General features: G+C 45.5%; 1 protein-coding gene across 2 annotated transcripts in view; it reads right to left on the reverse strand.

The window, feature by feature from the left end:
- Positions 1-6,114: 6,114 nt before the first annotated feature.
- LOC144480424 (uncharacterized) overlaps positions 6,115-27,754 on the reverse strand; it is a 60,963-nt gene continuing 39,323 nt past the window's right edge. For both annotated transcript variants that reach the window (XM_078199837.1, XM_078199847.1), the window contains exons 7-10: positions 22,148-22,255; positions 18,504-18,565; positions 12,921-13,551; positions 6,115-10,271 (exon numbers count right to left, since the gene is read on the reverse strand). In XM_078199837.1, coding sequence (XP_078055963.1) covers positions 9,790-10,271; positions 12,921-13,551; positions 18,504-18,565; positions 22,148-22,255 — 1,283 coding nt within the window. In that variant the 3' untranslated portion in view covers positions 6,115-9,789. The remainder of the gene's footprint in view (positions 10,272-12,920; positions 13,552-18,503; positions 18,566-22,147; positions 22,256-27,754) is intronic.

Below are 27,754 nucleotides of genomic sequence, written 5' to 3' on the forward strand. Positions count from 1 at the left end.
CACAGCCTTCTGCGGCAATGAATTCCACAGGTTCACCACCCTCTGGCTAAATGAATTCCACAGGTTCACCACCCTCTGGCTAAATGAATTCCACAGGTTCACCACCCTCTGGCTAAATGAATTCCTCCTCATCTCGGTTCTAAAGGGTCGTCCCTTCACTCTGAGGCTGTGCCCTCGGATCCTAGTCTCTCCTCCGAATGGAAACATTTTCCCCACGTCCACTCTATCCAGGCCTTTCAATATTCTGTAAGTTTCAATGTGATCCCCCGCCCTCATCCTTCTAAACTCCATGGAGTACAGACCCAGGATCCTCAGACGCTCCTCATACGTCAAACTTTTCATTCCCGGGATCATTCTCATGACCTCCTCTGGACCGTCTCCAAGGCCAACACATCCTTCCTTATATACGGGGCCCAAAATTGGGAGGCACTCAACACATTGAGAGATTTCAGCAGGATCACGCTGAGGTGAAGTTGAGATTTCGGAGAGAGTGCACAAACCTCCAAACAATCCATCTCGACAACCCTTCAAAGCACCACCTGTCCTGTAGGTAGCAGAGCATTGCATTCCACTGACCAGCCATTTCAAACCAGAATCATTCCTGCTCCTGAGGGACTGCCCTAGAGAATAAGAAGGAGGAATATTGAGAGAGGGGAATAGAAATACCCGGCATAGTTTACCATGCTGGAGATACTCTGGAACCATTAGTTCATTCAGCACAGGAGGATGGACATTTGGTCCATTGCGCCTGTATCCACATTATAATGGTCAGTGTTACAAGTCAGGTCGGATACTTCAAGGTGTTCCATGAAACTCGCCTGACCTGTAACGCTTTACGTTGAATTTGGCTAGGGTGAGCATGAGAAGTTTCACTCCAGGTGTGATTCAACTGACCCACGAGAAGCTTTTATCAAAAACAAAGTTTAATTAAGAATATTGTTGACATGTATAGTAAGATACTTAGCAAGAACTTTTGACAATTACAAACAAGAAACACAACAACCACAATAATGTATAACTCTTGAGGAAATATCGCTAATGTGTTCCAACCAAAGCCAATATCCAATACACAAAACCCTCCAAATAAGCACAATACAGCATAGGGTAAAATGGCCACTTGTTACAGGAATCCAGCCTCCTGGGTTAGAACAAAGAAAGAACAAAGAAAATTACAGCACAGGAACAGGCCCTTCGCCCCTCCAAGCCTGCACCGACCATGCTACCCGACTTAACTAAAACCCCCTACCCTTCTGGGGACCATAGCCCTCTATTCCCATCCTATTCATCTATTTGTCAAGACGCCCCTTAAAAGTCACTATTGTATCTGCTTCCACTACCTCCCCCGGCAACGAGTTCCAGACACCCACCACCCTCTGTGTAAAAAATCTGCCTCATACATCTCCTTTAAACCTTGCCCCTCGCATCTTAAACCTGTGCCCCCTAGTAATTGACTCTTCCACCCTGGGAAAAAGCTTCTGACTATCCACTCTGTCCATGCCTCTCATAATCTTGTAGACTTCTATCAGGTACCTCTCAACCTCTGTCGTTCCAGTGAGAACAAACCAAGTTTCTCCAACCTCTCCTCATAGCTGATGCCCTCCATACCAGGCAACATCCTGGTAAATCTTTTCTGTACCCTCTCCAAAGCCTCCACATCCTTCTAATAGTGTGGTGACCAGAATTGAACACTATATTCCAAGTGCAGCCTAACTAAGGATCTATAAAGCTGCAACATAACTTGCCAATTTTTAAACTCAATGCCCCGGCCGATGAAGGCAAGCATGCTGTATGCCTTCTTGACTACCTTCTCCACCTGCATTGCCACTTTCAATGACCTGTGTACCTGTACACCCAGATCCCTTTGCCTATCAATACTCTTAAGGGTTCTGCCATTTACAGTATATTTCCTATTTGTATTAGACCTTCCAAAATGCATTACCTCACATTTGTCCGGATTAAACTCCATCTGCCATCTCTCTGCCCAAGTCTCCAGCTGATCTATATCCTGCTGCATTCTCTGTTGGTCCTCATCGCTATCCGCAAATCCACCAACATTTGTGTCATCTGCAAACCTACTAATCAATCCAGTAACATTTTCCTCCAAATCATTTATATATATATTACAAACAGCCGAGTGCTGAAAATCCCTTGTGAAGAAACTCAGAAGAGGTTGTAGTCGAATCTTTTTCCCAGAACACAGCTTCTTTAAGGTAGGATAGCAATAAGTCCCTCCTTCAGCTGACTGATAATAGCTTCTGAGTCAAACAAAGAGAAGAACAGGGAGAGAGAGAAACTGCTTCATAGTTTTGCTGCTAAACTGCTTCCAACACACTCCCCAGAATGAAACTGAAAGCCCAAAGGAAAAAACCCCATCACCTGACTGCCACAGCTTAACTCCACCCCCAATGGCATCACTGAAGCTGTCAGCTGCATGATTTTTAAAAACAAAACCTTTCTTAAAGGTACACTCACATGACACCAGCCCATCAAGGGCTGTTTGATTCACCTCCGAGAGAAATTGCCGATTTATTTAGGAAGGAAGTTCAATATTTTTCTGGGTGCTAAGGGAATAATTGGTACATAATTGGGACTCAGAGCATTTCCGCATTATGAATATCGATAGTAAAACTCTTGTGCTATTCAGGCGTCTCATGGTCAGGTCAAGTCACTAGCTTCAGGGACAAGAAAAATTAGAACATTCTAGAAGTGAAAGAATGTCAAAGTTGACTTGTTGCATTGTTGATGTACGCAAAGAGCTCTGAGCGATATTTCCTGTTTGAATGTTTGTAGTTTGAACAGCTTCTCTGAGATTTGAAATTAAAATTGGCTACATCATCAGGGTTCTTCCTCAAACTCCTCAGAGCGAGAGAATTGAGGGATGAATTGGAAGTTCACACGATAGGAGGAGAGTTCAAATAAGCAACCCAATTAGAATTGGTGTAAGTGTGAATAAATGTGGGTTTTGCACAAAAAAAACATTAAGGTGAATACATCTCACTCCTTAATTCCCTTTTTCATTTGTACCCTTCGATGGTTCTGAAGATTAGGGTGCACGCCCCACAGAAAACACAGAAAGACTTACAGTACAAAGAGAGACCATTCAGTCCACTGTCACTGTGCTGGCTAAAAAAATGAGTTATGTTGGTTATCCCAGCTTCCAGATCGTGGTCCATAGGTTCTGAAACCTCAAGTGACTTCTTAAAAAAATAAGATGAGGGTTTCTTCCTCCGTCACCCTTTCAGGCAGTGAATTCCATACCCCTGCTACTCTCTATGGAGACAGTAGCACAATGGCGATGTCGCTGGAGTAATAATCCAGAGACCCAGAGCAAGATCTGGGGACCTGGGTTCAAATCCCCCCCCATGGCAGATGGTGAAATTGGAATTCAATTAAAATCTGGTATTAAAATGTCTACTGATAACCATGAAACCATTGTTGTTAAAACCCATCTGGTTCACTAATGTCCTTTAGGGAAGGAAATCTGCTGTCGTTACCTGGTCTGGCCTACTTGTGACACCAGAACCACAGCAATGTGACTAAAGGATGGCATTAAATGCTGGCATCAGCCAGGGGTGCTCACATTCCCTCAAGATAAACATTTTTAAAAATCCTCAACTCCCCTTTAACCCTCCCACCAATCACTTTAAAGCCACGTCCCACTGCCATCGAATTCCCTGCTGAGGGAATTAGGTCATTCCTATCCAGTCTATCTCAGCCTCTCATAATGCTCAACAACCCAATTAAATCTCCTCTCTTACCTCACAGCGCCAGGGACCCAGGTTCGATTCCTGGCTCGGGTCACTGTCTGTGTGGAGTCTACACCTCCCCGTGTCTGCGTGGGTTTCCTCCGGGTGCTCCAGTTTGCTCCCACAGTGCGAAAGACGTACTGGTTAGGCGCATCGGCCATGCTAAATTCTCCGTCACTGTACCCGAACAGGCACCAGAGTGTGGCGACTAGGGGATTTTCACAGTAGCTTCATTGCAGTGTTAATGTAAGCCTACTTGTGACACTAATAAATAAACTTAAAATTTCTCTGAGCCAATCTCACCTCATACCTAAGATTCCCCATTCCTGGCAATATCCTTGTGAATGTCTTCTCTAATCCTCTCTGGTGTCCATCACATAGAATCATAGAACCCCTACAGTGCAGAAGGAGGCCATTCAGCCCATCGAGTCTGCACCAACCGCATTCCCACCCAGATCCTCTCCCCATAACCCCATCCATTTACCCTAGCTAGTCTCCCTGACGCTAAGGGGCAATTTAGCATAGCCAATCCACCTAACCCGCACATCTTTGGACTGTGGGAGGGAACCAGAGCACCCGAAGGAAACCCACGCAGTCACGAGGAGAATGTGCAGACTCCACACAGTGACCCGAACCAGAAATCGAACCTGGGTCCCGGGCACTGTGAGGCAACCACTGTGCCACCATGCCGCCCATCCTTGTCATAAGGTGGCTCCCAGGAAATGCCACATAATGTACATTAGGGAACCTTGGTGTCAGCCACGGATCATTTTCCAATAATAAAAATATATCTTAGGAGAATAATAGATCGCTTGTTCAAAAGATAACACATTATTACTGCGGATTAAATTGATTCTGTGGAAAATTATCAATTGCACCACTGTGAACTCCACGTACTGTGGCCAAGATGTCCACATGGGAATTCCACAACAAATACACCTTGTTGACCACTTCAATAAATATGTTCCAGGAAAATAAATGTCTATATTAAGAGATATGGGTTCCAGAAAAATGAATACATAATCTGAGTGAATGAGCTTTACTTTCGGCACTCTTCAAGGTGACTGCAGCTGTTTAACCACTAGTCTATAGACAATACAATTCCTGAAATCAGTCATGAGGCTGTTCTTAATAATTGGTCACTGTGTTTGTCTTCAAATCATCAGTGACCAGATTTCAAAATATGTTCAATTGCCATCTAATGGACTGCAGTTGTGAAAGGAAATTTGATTTGATTTGATTGATTGTCACGTATTGGTATACAGTGAAAAGTATTGTTTCTTGCGTGCTATACAAAGCATACCATACATTGAGGAGAGAGTGCAGAATGTAGTGTTACAGTCATAGCTGGGGTGTAGAGAAAGATCAACTTAATGCGAGGTAGGTCCATTCAAAAGTCTGATGTCAGACTGATTCCTGGGATGGCAGGACTGAGGTACGAGGAGAGATTGACTCTGTTAGGATTTTATTCGCTGGAGTTCAGAAGAATGAAGGGGGTACCGCAAAGGAACTTACAAAATTCTAACAGGACTAGACAGGGTAGATGCAAGAAGGATGTTCCCCATGGCAGGGGAGTCCAGAATCAGGGATCACAGTCTGAGGGTGCAGGGTAGGCTGTTTAGGACAGAGATGTGGAGAAATGTCTTCACCCAGAGAGTGGTGAACCTGTGGAATTCAGTACCACAGAAAGCAGTTGAGGCCAGAACATCCTGTTTTCAAGGAGTTAGGTGTAGCATTTGTGGTGAAGGGGATCAAAGGATGTGGGGGGAAGGTGGGATCAGGCTACTGAGTTGGATGATCAGCCATGATCATAATAAATGGCGGAACAGGCTTGAAGGGCTGAATGGCCTCCTCCTGCCCCTATTTTTTATGTTTCTATGTTTCATTCTTCATTTCGCCCCTTTGATTTCAGCTGTAATTCTGATGGTCAGACTGTCTGAGTCAGAGGGGTTGTGGAGCTCAAACCCCATTTCCTGGGCCGAGCACAGAGAGCCTGTACTGACATGCCAGTGCAATACTGAGGGAGTGCTGCTCTGTTGGGAGTCCCTCGGGTGAGATGTCGAAGTGAGGTGCTACCCCTCAGGCGGTACTGTTTTGAAGGAGTTACCCCCAATATTTAATCCCTCAATCAATGTCACTAAAGCAGTGGTCTGGCCATTATCGCAGCGCTGTTTTTGGGATCTTGCTGTGTGCAGCTTGGCCGCTGCATGGCAACAGTGATGAGAGACACAGCTTGTCCTCGAAAGTAAAATTAAGAGTTTGACTTTTAATCCCTGTTACTGTCGGATTGCGCCGTGCCTCGTGTGGAGGATGTTTCCCAGAATATATTCAAAAAATTAACACGAATATTGAAAACAGTTTTCTAACCACATTTTAATGCTTTCTGTTTCATATTTTCACTTGACTCAAATATCCTTCTTTTGCTGAGTATATATGCACACGGTGAAAAACATGTTCCTTCGGAGATTCTCAGAAACACCAGAATATCTATAAGAAAGCTAAAAATAACACCAATCACACACTTTGTTCTGTTTTAGTAGCATGTGCTAATTTTCCCTGATTAGTGTCACAGGCCTGTTATTTTAATGTCGGGAGCCAAAGTAATCAGAAAAACCACAGGCAGTAAAACAAGTGGCACCGACTCTGGGGAAGTAAATGATGTGGGATCAGAATCGAGGGCAGTGAAGATAGAGTTATAGAGGTTTACAGCATGGAAACAGGCCCTTCAGCCCAACTTGTCCGTGCCACCCCTTTTTTTAAACCCCTAAGCTGATCCCAATTGCACGCATTTGGCCCATATCCCTCTGTACCCATCGTACCCATGCAACTGTCTAAACGCTTTTTAAAAGACAAAATTGTACCCGCCTCTACTACTACGTCTGGCAGCTTGTTCCAGACACTCACCACCCTCTGAGTGAAAAAACTGCCTCTCTGGACCCTTTTGTATCTCTCCCCTCTCATCTTAAACCTATGCCCTCTAGTTTTAGACTCCCCTAATTTTGGGAAAAGATATTGACTATTTAGCTGATCTCTATAAGATCACCCCAAAGCCTCCTATGCTCCAGAGAAAAAGTCCCAGTCTATCCAGCCTCCCCTTATAACTCAAATCATCAAGTCCCGGTAGCATCCTAGTAAATCTTTTCTGCACTTTCTAGTTTAATAATATCCTTTCTATAATAGGGTGACCAAAATTGTACACAGTATTCCAAGTGTGGCCTTACCAATGTCTTGTACAACTTCCACAAGATGTCCCAACTCCTGTATTCAATGTTCTGACCAATGAAACCAAGCATGTCGAATGCCTTCTTCACCACTCTGTCCACCCGTGACTCCACTTTCAAGGAGTTATGAACCTGTACCCCTAGTTCTCTTGAGATGAGGTTGAGAGGAGATTCGATAGAGGTGTTCAAAATCATGAGGGGTCTTGACAGGGTTGACAGAGCAAGACTATTTCCATTGGTGAAAGGGTCAAAGGCCAGAGGGCACAGATTTAAGGTGAAAGAGCCAAAGGTGACAGGAGCAAACACTTTTTCTTGCAGTGTGTGATGGAACGCACTGCCTGTGGGTGTGGTGGAGGCAGGTTCAATGGCAGCTTTCAACAGGGAATTAGATAATTTTCTAAAGAAAGAATAATTTGGAAAGTTCTGGGGAAAGGGGAGTGAGGACTTGGTCAGTTACTCTTGCTCGCACATGCACAACTGGCCAAGTGGCCACATCTGTTCTGTAACTGATTCCAAGATCATATTTTAAAGGTCTCCATCTGGTAAAATCTCTGTGGTATTTTGGACTATAAAGAAATGCTGAAAGAATAGCATTTATTGTGAACCCTTGGGTACTTTTGGTGGCACTGTTGTCTTGTTTTGAACTGAACTGTAAGGATTAATATTTAAAATTCTACGCCAAATCAGAGCTGAAATTCCTGCCTTGGTATAAGACTTGTGGTTACACTTCAAAAGGCAAAAGAGATGGATGGGGAATACGTCAAGAAAATTGATCCTAATTGTGAAAGGAATGGGCTGTGACAAAATTATAACATTTAGATTCAGGCAGAGAGAGGCGAAAGAGAAGAATCTTAGTTAAGATGTAATCTGACAGGTAGACTTTTTTTTCTTAATTTGTTCATGGAATGTGGGCATCGCTGGCTAGGCCAGCAGTTATTGCCTATCCTTAATTGCCCTTGTTTAAAGGGCATTTAAGAGTTAGTCTTTGGAGCTGCATGTAGGCCAGACCAGATAAGGACAGCAGATTTCCTTCCTGTAATGCATTGCACTATTTCTTCTCTTTTCCAATCATTCTGATGTCTTGCATTATGGATCTTGGCATTTTCTGCACATTTCCCAATTATAAAAAGACTTCTCTATTTCTCTCCCTGACATTGGAGTCACTTGTTACAGGCGGCTGCCATCTCCTCAGAAGTCACCAGCTTTAAACCAAATGTCAAACCAGAACTTTTCTATTTACAAAGCAAGGATCTTAAATACTCTGCATCAAAGGAATCAAATTCCATCAAAAAAAATAGGAAAGCCAAGACTGTGTTTAGGCAAACTTCATAAATATACAAGTTACACATAAACAAAATATATATAATCAATAAAAAATAGATAGATGCAAATCCCTGGTGCTTGAACATGTATCTTTTGTTTCAATTCTTTTATAGTAATACATCCTTAATGTATACATACATGTGCTGGCATAGTGGCACAGTGGTTAGCACTGCTGCCTCACAGCGCCAGGGACCCAGGTTCAATTCCAGCCTTGGGTCACTGTCTGCGCGGAGTCTACATGTTCTCCCCGTGTCTGCGTGGGTTTCTTCCGGGTGCTCCGGTTTCCTCCCACAGTCTGAAAGATGTGCAGGTTAGGTGCATTGGCCATGCTAAATTCTCCCTCAGTGCACCCGAACAGGAGCTGGAGTGTGGCGACTTGGGGATTTTCACAGTAACTTCATTGCAATGTTAATGTAAGCCTACTTGTAACACTAATAAATAGAATTTAAATCTCTGCAGTCTGGTTATGTTTAATTGTATTGTCCATCCCAAGCTGTTGCAAATAAGGGGCATTTTATTTCAATTTTGTTTTCTTGGAATACGGAAACAAAGGTTTGGTGAGTATGATCTTTTACCAGCAGATGGAGCTCAGTCCATTCAACACATTCACTCTTCCATCAGTCCAGCCCTTTTCCAGACAGCAGTGGAAGATTCTCCAATTGTTACGTCTCACATCACAAAGCCAAAATAGCCTGAACTCGCTTTGCTGCCTCGGGAAAAGGCTAATGAATGGAATTATCCACATTTTTTTCAAAAGAGATGTGTACTAAAGCCTTTTTTTTGGTACATCTTTCATGGAAGTACATTTGTATTTTGGTCACGAAAAACTGAGCATTCCCGATTTGAATTGGTTCACAACTGGCAGTTGCGTCACCCCAGTTATCTGGTTCCCTAAACTCTGGAATTCCCTCCCTAAACCTCTCAGCCTCCCTACCTCCTGCCTCCTCCTCTAGGATGCTCCGTGAAGCCCACTTCTTTGAGAAGCTTTTGGCCAACCTGCCCTAATATCTCCTTCTGTTTGATAATGCTCCTGTGAAGCACCTTGAGATGTTTTACAATGCAAGTTTTTATGAGGTGCGGCCTGCAGTTACTTAATGTTCCCCCATTCTCCCGTATTGTGAACAAAACCCTCTGTTGTTGACCTTGGCTAGAATTTTACCGGCATGCCCACCCCGATTCCGGGGGTGGGCGAGGCTCGGAGAATGGCATTCTCCGTTGGCCTCGGGTGGGATCATTCGAACCTCGGGCAGACGTGCCGGTAAAATTCCACCCCACGTCACAAATGAGGCTGATAGGTAATTCGATAGGCCGTGAAGATACTGGAAAGGGAAGCATCATATTTGGTAAACATATTTAAAAATGGCACAATTTCCTTAACTTCTTTAAAAATCCAATAGCACCTCTCCCAGAAAGTTAGTGTATAATCTTCAGTTATGTCTCATGGTACTTGCAAAAGACAGATATAGTTCAATAAAGCATTTTGATCTGAAGAGTTTTACTCAGTAACTCTCTTCTTTGTTGGGCAGATGTTCCGATTTTCCATCTTCTTGCATGGGAATGGATGTACTTTCTTCGGGAAGCCCCTGGCTATACCCCCGGCTTGTTTCGCTGGCCAAACTCAGCATTCCCGCCAGGCTTTCGTTGCCGTTTTGTTCCTGGATTGAAATGTTCACTTTGTGACCGCTGCTCTGTTCCTCTTGGATTGGGATGTGCACGGATTCCTGACAGTGCTGCTCTTGCACAGGGAATCCTACACCTGTCTCAGAGTCACACCCCCTGCCTGCTCTCCCCTCTCTCGTGGGGAAGCCCTCATTCTCTCTGGGGGTCCCGGGTAAGTCAGCTCTGTCACTCGCCTCTCCGCTGCTGTCCTGTTCTGTGGCGTGATTCACTTTGACAATGACTTTGAAAGTAACCGAGCCGCCAACACTCAACACTGATTGGCCACTTGCATTGTACGTCGCGTTATTGTTGCAAGAGAAACCTAGCAAGTGAAGTGGAAAGAAGTTTAGTATCGCGTTTCGCAAATCGATTTTGTAAATTGTTAAAACCAGTGCCCTGGTACACGCAGAATCACAGTGGCCGGAATTCTCCAGTCTCACGCTATCACTACCAGCGAGAACAGCGGTGCTCTGCCAAACCTCCACTCACAGCAGCGGGACTGGAGAATCCCAGCTGCGGACGAGGTTGGAGAAAGAAGAAATAGATATCTGCCAACAGAACACATTATTGACATCAAGGCCTGGGTCAAAATGAACTAAGTAAAGAGTTAATGAGAAGTATAGGAGATAAAAGGTCATAGTTTTAGGACAAAGGATAGCAAATTTAAAACAGAGTTGAGGAGAAACTACTTCTCCCAAAGGGTTGTGAATCTGTGGAATTCGCTGCCCCAAAGTGCGGTGGATGCTGGGTGAGTGAATTTAAGGAGGAGTTAGACAGATGTTTAACTGGTAATGGGTTGAAGGGTTATGGGGAGAAGGCAGGAAATTGGGGGAATTGAGGAGCATATCAACTATGATCGAGTGGCGAAGCGAACTCGATGGGCCGAATGGCTTAATTCTGCTCCTATATCTTATGAACCAATGGAATATAACAGCTAGCATCAAGAATTTGTAATTTTTGGAGAGCTAGCAATAAATAATGCGATCGACCTCAGTCCACAGTGTTGGCACTGGGAAATGAATTTGATGTCCTAAACTGCAACAAAGGTTAATAATGGTATCATTTCTGATTAAAGGAGGAATGGGCCGTATTGTTGTCCAAAGTGTTCATTACACCTGTGCAGCTTGGGTTTTACAGATTTTTAAAAGGTTTGTTTATTAGTGTTACAAGTAGGCTTACATTAACACTGCAATGAAGTTACTGTGAAAATCCCCTCGGCGCCACACTCCGCTGCCTGTTCGGGTACACTGAGGGAGAATTTAGCATGGCCAATGCACCTAACCAGCTCGTCTCTCGATCGGTGGGAGGAAACCAGAGCACCCGGAGGAAACCCACGCAGACACGGGGAGAACGTGCAGACTCCGCACAGACAGTGACCCAAGCCGGGAATCGAACCCAGGGTCCCTGGTGCTGTGAGGCAGCAGTTGCAAATCTGGAGTTGACATGATTTCTGTAGCACTGGGAGTTATTGTGAAACAACAGGTGGATTGCCCTTGAAAAATAATGGGAGAAACTTCAGACACGCGGTGATGGGAAAAGCACAAACAAGCTGAAGGAAAGCATGTGTCCATAACCACTAGTAAGGACCCACTGGGATGAATGGCCTGTTTCGCTGCTGTGAGACTTTGTCAAAAACTATTTTCTTCACTCAATTGTGACAGATTTGCAAAATTTGACAAGTAACAGTTATCTCGCTGTGGTTACCCAGTGCTCAATTGCCTGCTAATTGGGGTGCACAGCTGTTCCAGAGGGTTAGTGCTGCTCACTTTTTCAATGAACACCTCTTTGTGTGGAACAACATTGTGGATAATCGTAGGCAGTGAATAGAAAACCTGAGTGGTCCACAGGTTCCCTGTGCATACAACATCAATAGCAAATTCTAGGTTGAGATTAAATGAAATGGATTGCTGGGGAAGGAAAGCTATTTTAGCTCTTCATAACAGGCAGTAGATCAAACAGGAACTTCCAGGATCGAACCCAGATAGATATGGGCGGCATAGTGGCACAGGGGTTAGCACTGTTGTCTCACAGTGCCAGGGACCTGGGTTCAGTTCCGGCCTTGGATCACTGTCTGTGTGGGTTTCCTCTGGGTGCTCCAGTTTCCTCCCACAATCCAAAAATGTGCGGGTTAGGTGGATTGGTCATGATAAATTGCCCCTTAGTGTCATGGAGATTAGCACAGTAATTAAGTTGGGTTACAGGGGATAGGGCCTGGATGGGACTGTTGTCAGTGCAGGCTCACTGGGCCAAATGGCCTCTTCCTGGGCAGCACGGTGACACAGTGGTTGGCACTGCTGCCTCACAGCACCAGGGATTCAGGTTCAATTCCAGCCTCGGGTCACTGTCTGTGTGGAGTTTGCACGTTCTTCCCGTGTCTGCGTTTCCTCCGGGTGCTCTGGTTTTCTCCCACAGTCCAAAGATGTGCAGGTTAGTTTGATTGGCCATGCTAAATTGACCTTAGTGTCAGGGGATTAACAAGGCAAATATGTGGGGCTACAGGGATAGGGCCTGGATGGGATTGTGGTCGGTGCAGACTCGATGGGCCGAATGGCCTCCTTCTGCATTGTAGGGATTCGATAGGATTCTATGAGAACACTCATTGAGCATCAAGTATGGGCAGTAGCACACTCGAACTCAGAAGGGCATCGACACTCCAGGAGAAGGGTTGGTTATTTGGACCGAGATGAGGGAAGAACATTTTTACTGGGGAATTCACTGGGGTTGTGGAAGCTCGGTTGTTGAATGTATTCAAGACCACGATTGATGAGTTATTGGCCACAAATGAAATCAAGGGATATTGGGATAGGGTGGGAAGGTGAGTTGATGTGGCAGAGCAGCCATGACTGAAAGGTGAAGCAAGCTCAAGGAGCCAATGGTTCACTCTTACTCCTATTTCTCATCTCTACCCAATTCCTATGACCGTATTTTAAGCAACGATCTTAATGTACTTAAGATAAAGAAGTTCACCTACCAGATGGTATTGAATTTCCTGAGTTGTGACTGTCATCATCCCCTGGATCTGAGTGGTCAAAGTCTGTTTTATTAGAGCTGTGCCCGTCAATATGATCAGGCCTGTGACTGTAGTTACTTTGATGGCTTGTATGACCATCGCACTTTGCACTGTGGCCTTCGTTTGACTGTCTGTAAGACAGAGGAGTTGTACTACCTGAGGTCAGAGTGTCACAAGATGTCTGTGTCTGGTCATTGTTTCTGCTTCCGTGTCTGGACGGATTACTGTGAATTGACTCTTCCATCTTACACCCCGCAGGCCACGGGGGATTGGTTGAATTTGCTGTCCGCAGATCTTTCAAATGTATGGCGCTGGAGACTTGCCCTCCATTCCTGTCAGAGTATTTACTGTCTGGAAGCTCTTTCAGGGTCCTCGGGGAAGGTGCGACCTGACCCAAGGGTTCATCTCCACAGGAAGGGTTCAAAACGGAGCAGCAATCTGGACGTTCAGCCAAGGAGTAGAAGTTGGAGTCACCGATTCGATCAGCTGCCTTCTCCGGGTACTTGGGTGGGATAAACAACTCTCTCTCTGGATCCCAGTCCTGATTATCACTTGGCAACGAACCAATCACTTGGTCAGCAGGTGAATTCCCCTTGAAAAGTAATGGGAGAAACTTCAGACACGTAGTGGTAGGAAAAGCCCTTACCCTGACTCCCTTATTAATAAAGAACTTATCTGTCTCTGTCTTAAAGACACTCAATGACCTGGCCTCCACAGCCTTCTGTGGCAAAGAGTTCCACAGATTCACTGCTCTCTGGCTGAAGAAATTCCCCCTCATCTCTGTTTAAGGGATTGTCCCTTTAGCCTGAGGTTGTGCCCTCTGGTTCTAGTTTTTCTTACTAGTGGAAACATCCTCTCCACGTCCAGTCTATCCAGGCCTTGCAGTATCCTGTAAGTTTCAATAAGACACCCCCTCATCCTTCTAAACTCCAATGAGTACAGACCTAGTGTCCTCAACCGTTCCTCATATGACAAGCTCTTCAGTCCAGGGATCATTCTTGTCCGCAATCACTCACCGTGTGGTCTAATTTAATGCTTCCCTTCAGCTTGTTTGTCTGTGGAACTCTTTGCCGCAGAAGGCTGTGGAGGCCAGGTCATTGAGTGTCTTTAAGACAGAGATAGATAAGTTCTTTATTAATAAGGGGTTCAGGGGTTATGGGGAAAAGGCAGGAGAATGGGGATAAGAAAAATATCAGCCATGATTGAATGGCGTAGCAGACTTGATTGGCCGAGTGGCCTAATTCTGCTCGCAGAGACTTCCCCGGGAATTATAGACCGGTGAGTCTCACTTCTGTTGTCGGCAAGATGTTGGAAAAAATTATAAGGGATAGGATTTATAGTTATTTGGAGAGTAATGAATTGATAGGTGATAGTCAGCATGGTTTTGTGGCAGGTAGGTCGTGCCTTACTAACCTTATTGAGTTTTTTGAGAAAGTGACCAAGGAGGTGGATGGGGGCAAGGCAGTGGACGTGGTATATATGGATTTTAGTAAGGCGTTTGATAAGGTTCACCATGGTAGGCTTCTGCAGAAAATGCAGATGTATGGGATTGGGGGTGATCTAGGAAATTGGATCAGGAATTGGCTAGCGGATAGGAAACAGAGGGTGGTGGTTGATAGTAAATATTCATCATGGAGTGCGGTTACAAGTGGTGTACCTCAGGGATCTGTTTTGGGGCCACTGCTGTTTGTAATATTTATTAATGATCTGGATGAGGGTATAGTTGGGTGGATTAGCAAATTTGCTGATGACACCAAAGTCGGTGGTGTGGTAGACAGTGAGGAAGGGTGTCGTAGTTTGCAGGAAGACTTAGACAGGTTGCAAAGTTGGGCCGAGAGGTGGCGGATGGAGTTTAATGCGGAGAAGTGTGAGGTAATTCACTTTGGTAGGAATAACAGATGTGTTGAGTATAGGGCTAACGGGAGGACTTTGAATAGTGTGGAGGAGCAGAGGGATCTAGGTGTATGTGTGCATAGATCCCTGAAAGTTGGGAATCAAGTAGATAAGGTTGTTAAGAAGGCATATGGTGTCTTGGCGTTTATTGGTAGGGGGATTGAATTTAGGAGTCGTAGCGTTATGTTGCAACTGTACACAACTCTGGTGCGGCCGCACTTGGAGTACTGTGTGCAGTTCTGGTCCCCACATTACAGGAAGGATGTGGAGGCTTTGGAGAGGGTGCAGAGGAGGTTTACCAGGATGTTGCCTGGTATGGAGGGGAGATCCTATGAGGAGAGGCTGAGGGATTTGGGATTGTTTTCGCTGGAAAGGCGGCGGCTAAGAGGGGATCTTATTGAAACATATAAGATGATTAGAGGTTTAGATAGGGTGGATAGTGATAGCCTTTTTCCTCTGATGGAGAAATCCAGCACGAGGGGGCATGGCTTTAAATTGAGGGGGGGTAGTTATAGAACCGATGTCAGGGGTAGGTTCTTTACCCAGAGGGTGGTGAGGGATTGGAATGCCCTGCCAGCATCAGTAGTAAATGCGCCTAGTTTGGGGGCGTTTAAGAGATCCGTAGATAGGTTCATGGACGAAAAGAAATTGGTTTAGGTTGGAGGGTCACAGTTTTTTTTTTAACTGGTCGGTGCAACATCGTGGGCCGAAGGGCCTGTTCTGCGCTGTAATGTTCTATGTTCTATGTTCTATGTCTTATGGCTATCAGCAAAACCACAAAGAAGCAGATTTCAATTCGTTTGGCCAATGTTTCTGTTTCAATACCTAAAATTAAAGTTAGAAATTCGCTCTTTTTGTGGTGGGTTTTGGAAATTCATTTGAAGCTGAGGGACTTGAAATATTAACAGTGTTGCTTCTGTGGGAGAGAAATTTACTGGTGTAAACTATAAATAGTGTCGTCTGGATACATTGGTAAAGTTACCATTGCACCAGATGACCATAAACTGTGACTGGTGGTCATTTAACCAGAGGATCACCACACCTCAGGTGAGGGGCAAGATTGAGAAGGCATGAATAAAAGTAAAATACTGCAGATGCTGGAATCTGAAACAAAAACAGAAAATGCTGGAAAATCTCAGCAGGTCTGACAGCATCTGTGAGGAGAGAATAATTGGCGCTGTTCTCTCCTCACAGGTGCTGTCAGACCTGCTGAGATTTTCCATTTTTCCTTCATGAATAACCTCAGCCGGTCCGGGAATTGAACCCATGCTGTTGGCATTGCTCTGCCATCAAGCCACTAACCGACCATCTGGGTACATATGTTCTCATTGATATCCAATTCCAGTGGATATAACGATCATGGCCACATTATTTATTTTTGGACAACAGGGAACAACAGTGATACCTCCCTTTGGCAACATATTCAAAGGGATTGCTGAAAGGGGTACAATTATGGCACGGTGTACTGCATAATATTAAGCACTAAGCAGAAGAAGATGCCATTCCAGGTATTTTGGATACTAATGGAATCAATGGTCGCGGGGTCGATGCAGGCAAGATGGAGTTAAGGTCAAAGGTCAGCTGTGATCTTTTTGAATGGCGGAACAGGCTCGAAGGGCCAAGTGGCCTCTCGCTGCTCTCAGCTCTTATGTTCAAAATGTGTCCCCAATGTTCTCATCATGAATTCCTGTTACCCCTATGGTTATTGGAGTGAGATGAGGAGAGATTCCGAGGGATTATTCTCCCCAGAGGGGGCTGTCAATGAACATATTCAAGTTGAGATCAATAGGTTTTAGGCACTTAGGGAATGAAAGGATATGGAAATAGGGCAGGAAAGTGGTTTGAAGTAGATCAGTCATGACTTAATAGAATGTGGGAGCATGCTTGAGAGGCCAAATGGTCTGTCTTATCTTATCTTCTTATTTGGAGATGGATCTAGACCAACCAAGTGTCTTGGGAAAAGAAGAGAAAATCTGCTTCTTTCATGTTCCTCTGTTACTCTCATTGGAGAAAACCTTGGAGCAGATTTACTGAATTAGGATATGTTTTATGCTTTGAACCCATTCCCAATGAAGAATATACAAACTTATTTCAAGGAGACGCTTTGTAAACAGTGAACTAAGATGGGTGGCTCCTGGTCTGGCAATACTTGAATAAAAATTCTCATCCTTGTTTTCAAATCCTGCCGTAGCCTTGCCCCTCCCGACTCCTCACATCTCCTCTGGCTTACAACCATTCAATATCTGCACTCCTCCAATTTCAACCTTGTAAGCATCCCTGCTTTAATTCGCTCCACCACTGTAGGCCCTGCCATCAGCCGCAAAGGCTCAAAACTCTGGAATTTTCTCCATAATCCTCTCCACTTGTCTTCCCCCACAACCCCCCCTGCCTCTTTCACCGTCATCAATGGGGCATTCTCATTGCCTCTTCTGGTGTTGTAGGGGCATCCCAGCTGCATCAGTGCTGCGATTGTCCATTCTCAAAGCAACAGGTTCCTGCTTGATGGGAGGAGGACGTGGAGTGAACCCCTCAGCCAAAAATGAAAACATTTGGATGGATCCACGGGGTCAGACAGATGACCTGTTTTGCTTGTCCCAAGAGAGAGAGGGTGTCACCCCCACTCCCCTTAAAGATGTCATTGAGAGCAAGGCAATCCAGCGATAAAAAGCTTTATTATCTTCAAACACAGGACACCTCTAATAACCTACATAAAATATGCACTTTTTATCGTCAGTTTCATGTGCTAACTTACCAATAAAATTGGCTTTAATTTGCAAGTGGTATTACCGATAGTGTGTTGTATTATCAGGAATCAATGGGAGTGTCCAAAAGAGAAAATGCTGGAAAATCTCATCAGGCCTGGCAGCATCTGTAAGGAGAGAAAAGAGCTGATGTTTCGAGTCCAGGTGACCCAGCTGACTTGACAAAGGGTCATCTGGACTCGAAACGTCAGCTCTTTTCTCTCCTTACAGATGCTGCCTGACCGGCTGAGATTTTCCAGCATTTTCCCTTTTGGTTTCAGATTCCAGCATCCGCAGTAATTTGCTTTTTATCAGTGGGGATGTAATCTGTTCGAATCGAGGGCAGACTGAAGGACGAAGATGCCTTCTGGCTCTAAGTCCCCTTTGTGAAGTGAGTTCAGGAGATCTTCGATCCCAGTGGGGTAACGGCACCAATTCACAAAACTGCCCCCGATTCAGTGTTAATTGCAATCCCACCCAGATTAGCTGTAAAATAGCAGGCATGGGAATTGGAACAATAAGATACTATGAAGCACTAAGTGAGGGAAGATTCAGAACACAAAGTAGAGGGATATCTGAGGGGGCTTACTGTTGACCGAAATGGAAACTGTCCCCTTCCCGAACCTTTTGGACAGAGCTCAGGCACTTTAGGAGGATTCCTTTGCCGAGTAATTCAGTATTTATAACACCAGAAAGCTGATGGTAAAATGTAATTATTATAGTAAACCAAAAACTGGACTGAGAGTCACTGTTAATTGTTCAGGTCTTGCCTTTTATAATACTTCAAGCTATCTTGACAAAGCACTTTCCTTCAAACTTTAAAGTGAATTTGAGGGGCTCAATTATTTTATGAATGTCTCGACCGGTTTTTCTGTTCTACAGTTTATTGTACTGTTTTTTTAAAACTCACCTGACTTCTCTTTTCACCCTTAATGCTGCACCAGGCATCGGCAATTCTCTGTCGTACACAATCTGCAAGAAACATGTTCCTGTCAAATATCAGTCTTTGATACAGTGTCAGAAACAAGGCAGCTGAAAGTAATAGCAATTCATACTTTCCCATTGAACCAATTTCATTTTTATTATGAGACACAGACGCAATAAAAAATTATCCCCAATTTACGCAGATTACTACCGGAGCAATAAATCCAATGAACTACATTACTGGTGTATTAAACTCAATAAACTACCACCACTGATGCAACAAACCAAATTACCCACCATGGCTGGTAACTCCTGCTCTCGTGATTTTAAGTTCATTTATTAGTGTCACGAGTAGGCTTACATTAACACTGCAATGAAGTTACTGTGAAAATCTCCTAGTCGCCACACTCCGGCGCCTGTTCGGGTACACCGAGGGAGAATTTAGCATGGCCAATGCACCTTGGGCGGCACGGTGGCACAGTGGTTAGCACTGCTGCCTCACAGCACCAGGGACCGGGGTTTGATTCCCGGCTTGGGTCACTGTCTGTGTGGAGTTTGCAAGTTCTCCCCGTGTCGGCGTGGGTTTCCTCCGGGTGCTCCGGTTTCCTCCCACAGTCCAAAGATGTACGGGTTAGGTACATTAGCCATGCTCAATTGCCCCTTAGTGTCCTGGGGTGCGTGGATTAGCGGGGTAAATAAGTGGGACTATAGGGATAGGGCCTGGGTGGGATTGTTGTCGGTGCAAACTTGATGGGCCAAATGCACTGTAAGGATTATTCTCTAGGGAGAAGAATCCCTCGGAATCTCTCCTCATCTCACTCCAATAACCATTAGGGGTAACAGGAATTCATGATGAGAACATTGGGGACACATTTTGAGCGTAAGAACTGAGACAGCGAGAGGCCATTTGGCCCTTCGAGCCATTCAAAAAGATCACAGCTGATCTTTGACCTTAACTCCATCTTGCCTCCATCGTCCCCATGAGCATTACTTCCATTCATGTCCAAAATACCTTACAGTGTGAACTCGCTGGTGTGACAGGAGGGCAGATAACTGAATGAATCCCTTCCCACACACAGAGCAGGTCTCTCCCCAGTGTGACTGCGACGACGAGTTTCCAGCTGAGATGGGAACCTGAATCCCTTCCCACAATCCACACATTTCCACGGTTTCCCCATGATGCGGGTGTCCTTGTGACTCTCCAGGTTAAGCAATCAGCTAAATCTCTCACAGAACACGGGTACAGTCTTTCCCTGCTGTGAATGATGTGAGGTATTTTCAGGCCGTGTAACTTGTTAAAGCTCTTTCCACACTCGGTGCACTGGAACACTCTCACTCGGGTGTGTGTGTGCGTCTCGGTGCTTTTCCAGTCACTCTGATGTTTAACGCCTTCTAACCAGCACATGATGATAGATAAACCCAGTTTATCTCACAACATCAGGTTAAAGTCCAACAGGTTTGTTTGGTACCAGAAGCCACTAGCTTTTGGAGCACTGCCCCTTGATCAGGTGAGTGGGAGTTCTGTTCACAACAGGGCATATAAAGACACAAACTCAATTTACAAAATAATGGTTGGAATGCGAGTCTTTACAGGTAATCAAGTCTTAAAGGTACAGACAATGTGAGTGGAGAGAGGGTGAAGCACAGGTTAAAGAGATTTGTATTGTCTCCAGACAGGACAGTTAGTGAGATTTTGCAAGCCCAGGCAAGTCGTGGAGGCTACAGATAGTGTGACATGAACCCAAGATCCCGGTTTAGGCCGTCCTCATGTGTGCAGAACTTGGCTATCAGTCTCTGCTCAGCGACTCTGCGTTGTCGTGTGTCATGAAGGCCGCCATGGAGAACGCTTACCCGAATATCAGAGGCCGAATACCCGTGACCGCTGAAGTGCTCCCCAACAGGAAGAGAACACTCTTGCCTGGTGATTGTCGAGCGATGTTCATTCATCCGTTGTCGTAGATGGTTTCCCCAATGTACCATGCCACGCATCTCCATCAAGGACGGTCACCTCAGCACTTCACTGTACCGCAAGCCCATGGATAACCTCACGATGCTCCATTTCTCCAGCTTCCACCCTAAACATGTTAAAAGAAGCCATCCCTACGGACAAGCCCTCCGTATACACAGGATCTGCTCAGATGAGGAGGATCGCAACAGACACCTCCAGACGCTGAAAGATGCCCTCATAAGAACAGGATATGGCGCTCGACTCATCGATCGACAGTTCCGACGCGCCACAGCGAAAAACCGCACCGACCTCCTCAGAAGACAAACACGGGACACAGTGGACAGAGTACCCTTCGTCGTCCAGTACTTCCCCGGAGTGGAGAAGCTACGGCATCTCCTCCGGAGCCTTCAACATGTCATTGATGAAGATGAACATCTCGCCAAGGCCATCCCCACACCCCCACTTCTTGCCTTCAAACAACCGCACAACCTCAAACAGACCATTGTCCGCAGCAAAATACCCAGCCTTCAGGAGAACAGTGACCACGGCACCACACAACCCTGCCACAGCAACCTCTGCAAGACGTGCCGGATCATCGACACCGGCACCATCATTTCACGTGAAAACACCATCTACCAGGTACACGGTACATACACTTGCAACTCGGCCAACGTTGTCTACCTGATACGCTGCAGGAAAGAATGTCCCGAGCATACATTGGGGAGACCATGCAGATGCTACGACAACGGATGAATGAATACCGCTCGACAACAGGCAAGAGTGTTCTCTTCCTGTTGGGGAACACTTCAGCAGTCACGGGCATTCGGCCTCTGATTTTCGGGTAAGCGTTCTCCAAGGCGGCCGCTGACCAGGGACTGATAGCCAAGTTCCGCACACATGAGGACGGCCTAAACCGGGATCTTGGGTTCATGTCACACTATCTGTAAACCCCACGACTTTCCTGGGTTTGCAAAATCTCACTAGTGGCTTGTGCTACCATATAAACCTGTTGGACTGTAACCTAGTGTTGAGAGACTTCTTACTGTGTTTACCCCAGTCCAACGCTGGCGTCTCCACATGATAGATAAGCCAACAGGAACCCAACAGTCTATCTTTCAGACTTTGGAAGCAGAAACATACCCTGAGGAAACTTCCTGGCAACCGACTTTACAAAATAACGTAGGGGCCTGGCACATATTGGGTTAATGCGTGACTGAGTACATCACCATACAGTGAAGCAAGAGAGCACATGACCCACACCCAGAGTCAAGCTAGCATTGGGCAGAGCTGTGTACACTAGCTCTCCAGGATGGCGAGAGTTCCCAGCTTTTACCCTTTATTGTATATTTGTAAATAGTTGCAAGAGTCAATGAAGACTTATAGTTAATCTATATTTAACTCCAAGGTCTTCAGACCTACCGAACTGTCACCGACACCCTACACCAATATGACCCCACACTGGTGAATATCAGTGTACATACCCACAACAGTGAATGTAATGGCTGAAAATGTCCCCAGAGCTGGTATGGGTCTCTGTGGAAGGGACTCGATTGCAGAGGGTGCAGTTCCGTGGATGTTCTTGGCCAATATCCCCTAATTCAGCAGTGGAAGACACATCTAAACCTAGGATTGTTTTGGTAACTTACGACTTGTATCAAACCACATGAATGATCTGAAAATACCTGTGAGAGTTGCCAGAGTCTTTCTGTGGGATACTATGACCCAGATAAATAATATCATTATTCCACATCCACAGGCAAGACCCACTGCGATTGCCAGGATTGGACCATCTATATTGAAAGGATAAAACACAGTCACTGAGAGATTATAATTGAACATCCATAACTACCGCAGATTCATTCCTCAGATATGTTGATTAAATTGTCAAGCACACCACAAGATTGCACTGATGGAACAGTACATTCTTCTACTTCCTGTTGTGTCAGATGTAAAGATAATGAGTCTGATAGAGTACCAGCTGTATGACAGCACTCAGAAATGATTAATATTCGTCAATGGACAGAGAATGCTTGTCCTCACAGAATAATGAAATTCATATTTTTGTAACTTGCAACCAATAACAGTAACACTTTGGATCTCACAGATTCATTTTATGAAATTAGAAATATAGAGTAACAGTACATCATTGAATAAAAGTGGAGTTTTTCTAGGTTCCCCAACAGATTTCGTACAACAGCACCTGGCTTCACCCTGTCCCATCCAAAAATATTTCACAGAACATCCCATAACAACATAAGAACTAGGAACAGGAGCAGAAAGAATGTTCCCAATGGTGGGGGAGTCTAGAAGTAGGGGTCATTGTTTGAGGATAAGGGGAAACCTTTTAGAATTGAGGCGAGGAGAAATTTCTTCACCCAGAGGGTGGTGAATGTGAGGTCACATGACACCAGGTTATAGTCCAACAGGTTTATTTGAAATCACAAGCTTTCGGAGCGCTGCTCCTTTGTCACCTGACCTCTCATCTTGTCAACGCCAGTCCAACACCGGCATCTCCACATCATGAATAGGCAGGGAATGGAGGGATATGGACCACATAGAGGCAAAAGGTCTTTGGTTCAGAAAGGCGTCATGTGTCAGCGCAGGTTTGGTGGGCTGAAGGGCCTGTTCCTATGCTGTACTGTGTTCTTTGTTCTAATTACGATCCGACAAATTCTCGCCGATTTCCCCGCTGGAGGTGAAGAATTCGGCCCTTCAATTTTAAACAGCTAAACACTTCTACAAACTCAAACAGAGCCAGTAGAGATTAACCAGCAACTAACTCGAGAGTAGTTTAGGATCCCTTTAAATGGGACAGGTTTCCTGAACTCATATTCAGTTGTGCATGTTTGAAAAAGGGGCTGGAGATCGAACATATCAGCATTATTCACTGCATACTCTATATTCTTTTGGTGTTCTTGTGGCTCCTGCTCTGCCCAAGACCGCAAGAAACTACAAAAGGTCGTGAATGTAGCCCAATCCATCACGCAAACCAGTCTCCCATCCATTGACTCTTCCCGCTGCCTCGGCAAAGCAGCCAGCATAATCAAGGACCCCACGCAGTCCGGACATTCTCTCTTCTACCTTCTTCCGTCGGGAAAAAGATACAAAAGTCTGAGGTCACATACCAACCGACTCAAGAACAGCTTCTTCCCTGCTGCCATCAGGCTTTTGAATGGACTTACCTTGCATTAAGTTGATCTTTCTCTACATCCTAGCTATAACTGTAACACCACATTCTGCACTCTCTCCTTTCCTTCTCTATGAACGGCATGCTTTGTCTGTATAGCGAGCAAGAAACAATGCTTTTCACTGTATGTTAATACATGTGACAATAATAAATCAAATCAAATCTAATGGTCAAAACAATGATTCGTGTGAACCGGGATTTGGCATTTCCCAAATTACTCAGGTCAGAAGACAGGCTCCTGCTTCATGCCTACGCCTTGTTCAATTAATTCAGATACATCCTCTGCTATGCATTTCTAAGTAAGAGTTTTAACAACACCAGGTTAAAGTCCAACAGGTTTATTTGGTAGCAAATACCATTCGCTTTCGGAGCGCTGCTCCTTCGTCAGATGGAGTGGAAATCTGCTCTCAAACAGGGCAAACACAGTAAGGAGTCTAACAACACCAGGTTAAAGTCCAACAGGTTTATTTGGTAGCAAACGCCACTAGCTAAATAAACCTGTTGGACTTTAACCTGGTGTTGTTAGACTCCTTACTGTGTTTACACCAGTCCAACGCCGGCATCTCCACATCTCAAACAGGGCATACAGAGACAAAAAAATCATGTCACACTATCAGTAACCCCCACAGCTTGCCTCCTGGACTTGCAGAATCTCACTGGCTGTCCTGTCTGGAGACAATACACATTTCTTTAACCTGTGCCTAATGCTCCCTCCACTCACATTGTCTGTATCTTTAAGACCTGATCAGCTGTAAAGATTTGCATTCTAATCAGTATTCTGTAACTTGATTTTGTGTCTCTGTGCCCTGTTTGAGAGCAGATTTCCACTCCATCTGACGAAGGAGCAGTGCTCCGAAAGCTAATGGTATTTGCTACCAAATAAACCTGTTGGACTTTAACCTGGTGTTGTTAAAACTCTTACTGTGTTCACCCCAGTCCAACGCCGGCATCTCCACATCATGCATTTCTAACCCCATGTAGCTGGAAACAAGAATCTTCTCCAGTTACAACAGCACTCTGTGGCTTTGGAAGCAACTTCATGAATATGTGAAAGGATATCAGAAAGCTGCAAGATGAACACTGGCAGATATTCAAGGACCTGGCGGAGACACATTCACTACACTGCTTAATGAGCGTCTTCATGTACATACCCAAGGAACATGTATTACAGATTCCACTTTGATCTGATGCTAAATAGCAAGAGAGCCCGCCGAGATCAAAGGCCAGTGGCAGAGCGGTTAAGCAGAGCGGTGCTTCAAGAAGGCAAGACAATGTAAATTGTAGGCTTGGGTTGAAGGTACAGTAGAGGGTTGACATGATTGGATTAGGGTTAATAGCCTGGCGACATGAACTCTCTGCAACCGGGGATTTTAAATTCTGTTTGTTTAATAAATCTGCAATTAAAAGTCAGTTTCAATAAATGGTGAACATGAAACTACCAGAGTGTGGTTAAAAACTTCACTCCATTCAGGAAGGGAAACCAAGTGGCTGACGGCTCTGTTACAACTTGGCAGTGGGGCAAATCCAGCTAAATAATGGAAAGAAGACGTGAATTCTTCTCCCTGGAATTGTGAAAAGGAGGCTGTGGTGGGGCAGATGGAGGCGATGGCCTAGTGGTATTATCACTAGGATATTAATCCAGAAACTCAGCTAATGTTCTGGGGACCCGGGTTCGAATCCCGCCACAGCAGATGGTGGAATTTGAATTCAATTTAAAAAAATCTGGAATTAAGAATCTACTGATGATCATGATTTCGATTGTCGGAAAAACCCATCTGGTTCATTAATGTCCTTTAGAGAAGGAAATCTGCCATCCTTTCCCGGTCTGGCCTACATATGACTCCAGAGCCACAACCGCCTCAACTGCCCTCGGGCAACTAGGGATTGACAATAAATGCTGGTCAGCCAGCGACGCCCACGTCCCACGAATGAATAAAAAAAAGGTAAAGAGAACACTTTGGGGGTGATTCTGTGCTTCGATCGCTGTCAGCGAAAATAGAGATGCGGGCGCAAAATCTGGGAATCAGGAAGCGAGATTCTCGCCGGCGATGTCGTGTTTCCCAATTTTCCCCACTCCTCGCCAGTAACGAGGTTCCCTCGAATATTGAAAGCTCGCCGATGTGTTCATAACAGGGTTGGTAAAGACAGGAAACAATCGGAGGATCCCACCAGGGGCGTCAAGGTAGCCCCCAGGTGGAGTGGGACATACCCTGGCACTGCCCCGACACATGTTGGCATTGCCCTGGTAGAGGTTAACCTGCACCAGGGAGCAGTGCCAGCGGCGGGCTCTTTAGGGAGGGAACCCCCTTATATGTGATGGGGAGGACTGATGCCTGTGAGAGGGGAGAGTGCCCCTGGGTCTGTGGTTATGGGGGAGGGGGAGAGAGGGCTCCTCTGTGTCAATGGTGGGGGGGTGGGGAGGGGGTTGGGTGGGCTGAAGAGGGTGTTTACTTTCAGTTACGATTGTGGCACCATCGTTAAAGATCTCTGTGAGATCGGCCTTGCCAGTTCGGTCAGGCCCCACCCTGCCAGCGTGACGGCGTAAATCACACTCACTCGTGTTTTTCAGAGTGCACTGAAAACCAGGCGGTGCAGCTGGCGAGATACGCTCCGGCTTTCAGTCCGAGCCGACACGCTGAAAAACTGTGGGAAAATTCTGCCCATCATTCGGGGAATTTAGCATGGCCAATGCACCTAACCAGCACGTCTTTCGGACTGTGGGAGGAAACCGGAGCACCCGGGGAAAACCCACGCAGACACGGGGAGAACGTGCAAAAGGCACACAGACGGGAATTGAACCCAGTTCCCTGTGAAGCAGCTGTGCTAATCACTGTGCCACCCATCAGTTTCTACCATTGAATTTTCTATTGCAGTGAGCAGGTGCCACAGCTGCTGACCCTAAAGCAACTGGGTGACTGTATATTTCCAAGTCAGGATGGTGAATGGCTTGGTGGGGAACTTGCAGGTGACGGTGTTCCTGAATGTATCTGCTGCCCTTGTCCTTCTAGGTGGCAGAGGTCACGGGTTTGGAAACTGCCGTTGATGAAGCCTCGGTGCGTTGCTGCAGTGTATCTTGTAGACTGTGTGTCAGCGGTGGAGGGAGTGAATGCTGAAGGTGGTGGATGGGGGAGCCAATCAAGCGGGGCTGCTTTGCCCTGGATGGTGTCGAGCATCTTGCATGTTTTGGGAGCTCTACTCATCACACTCCTGGTCGACCAACATAATAAATTATGAAAAGAGATTTTCCAAAATTCATTAATTGATGCAACTAATTAAAAAGAATCTTCACTAGATACAATTCCATTTTGCCTCTTCTCGGCCCACCGGACCAGTGCATTAATATCTTAAGAACATAAGAACATAAGAAATAGGAGCAGGAGTAGGCCATCTAGCCCCTCGAGCCTGCCCCGCCATTCAATAAGATCATGGCTGATCTGAAGTGGATCAGTTCCACTTACCCACCTGATCCCCATAACCCCTAATTCCCTTACCGATCAGGAATCCATCTATCCGTGATTTAAACATATTCAACGAGGTAGCCTCCACCACTTCAGTGGGCAGAGAATTCCAGAGATTCACCACCTTCTGAGAGAAGAAGTTCCTCCTCACCTCTGTCCTAAACTGACCCCCCTTTATTTTGAGGCTGTGCCCTCTAGTTCTAGCTTCCTTTCTAAGTGGAAAGAATCCCTCCACCTCTACCCTATCTTCCCGCAGTCTCCAGCTGGTTCTTGTTCAATGTGCTCACTGGAGCTGTGTTTACCACCTCAGTCTATTCTGCAATGGTTCAGCTGGTGGTGTGTAGATGCTCTGACAGGCTGTCCCATAGTCATTGTGCAATTGTGGTTGATGGTGGTTAGGCGACATTTCTTTTGCCTGTACAGAGGTTGTGTAACCCGAATCCTATCTGACGTCAAGTGGTCTGTGCCAAATGAGCAATCTTCAAATCAATCGATGGGAATATGACATCTTAACATTATTATCCCCGATTATGGCAAAAAATACAAGGCAGGTGAAAGGAAGGGAATTTTGCTTTTGTTCTGGCTGGAGGGGGTTTTCACAGTAACTTCATCGCAGTATTAATATAAGCTGACTTGTGACACTA

Source organism: Mustelus asterias, chromosome 2 (genome assembly GCF_964213995.1).
Source record: "Mustelus asterias chromosome 2, sMusAst1.hap1.1, whole genome shotgun sequence".
Taxonomy (NCBI): domain Eukaryota; kingdom Metazoa; phylum Chordata; class Chondrichthyes; order Carcharhiniformes; family Triakidae; genus Mustelus; species Mustelus asterias.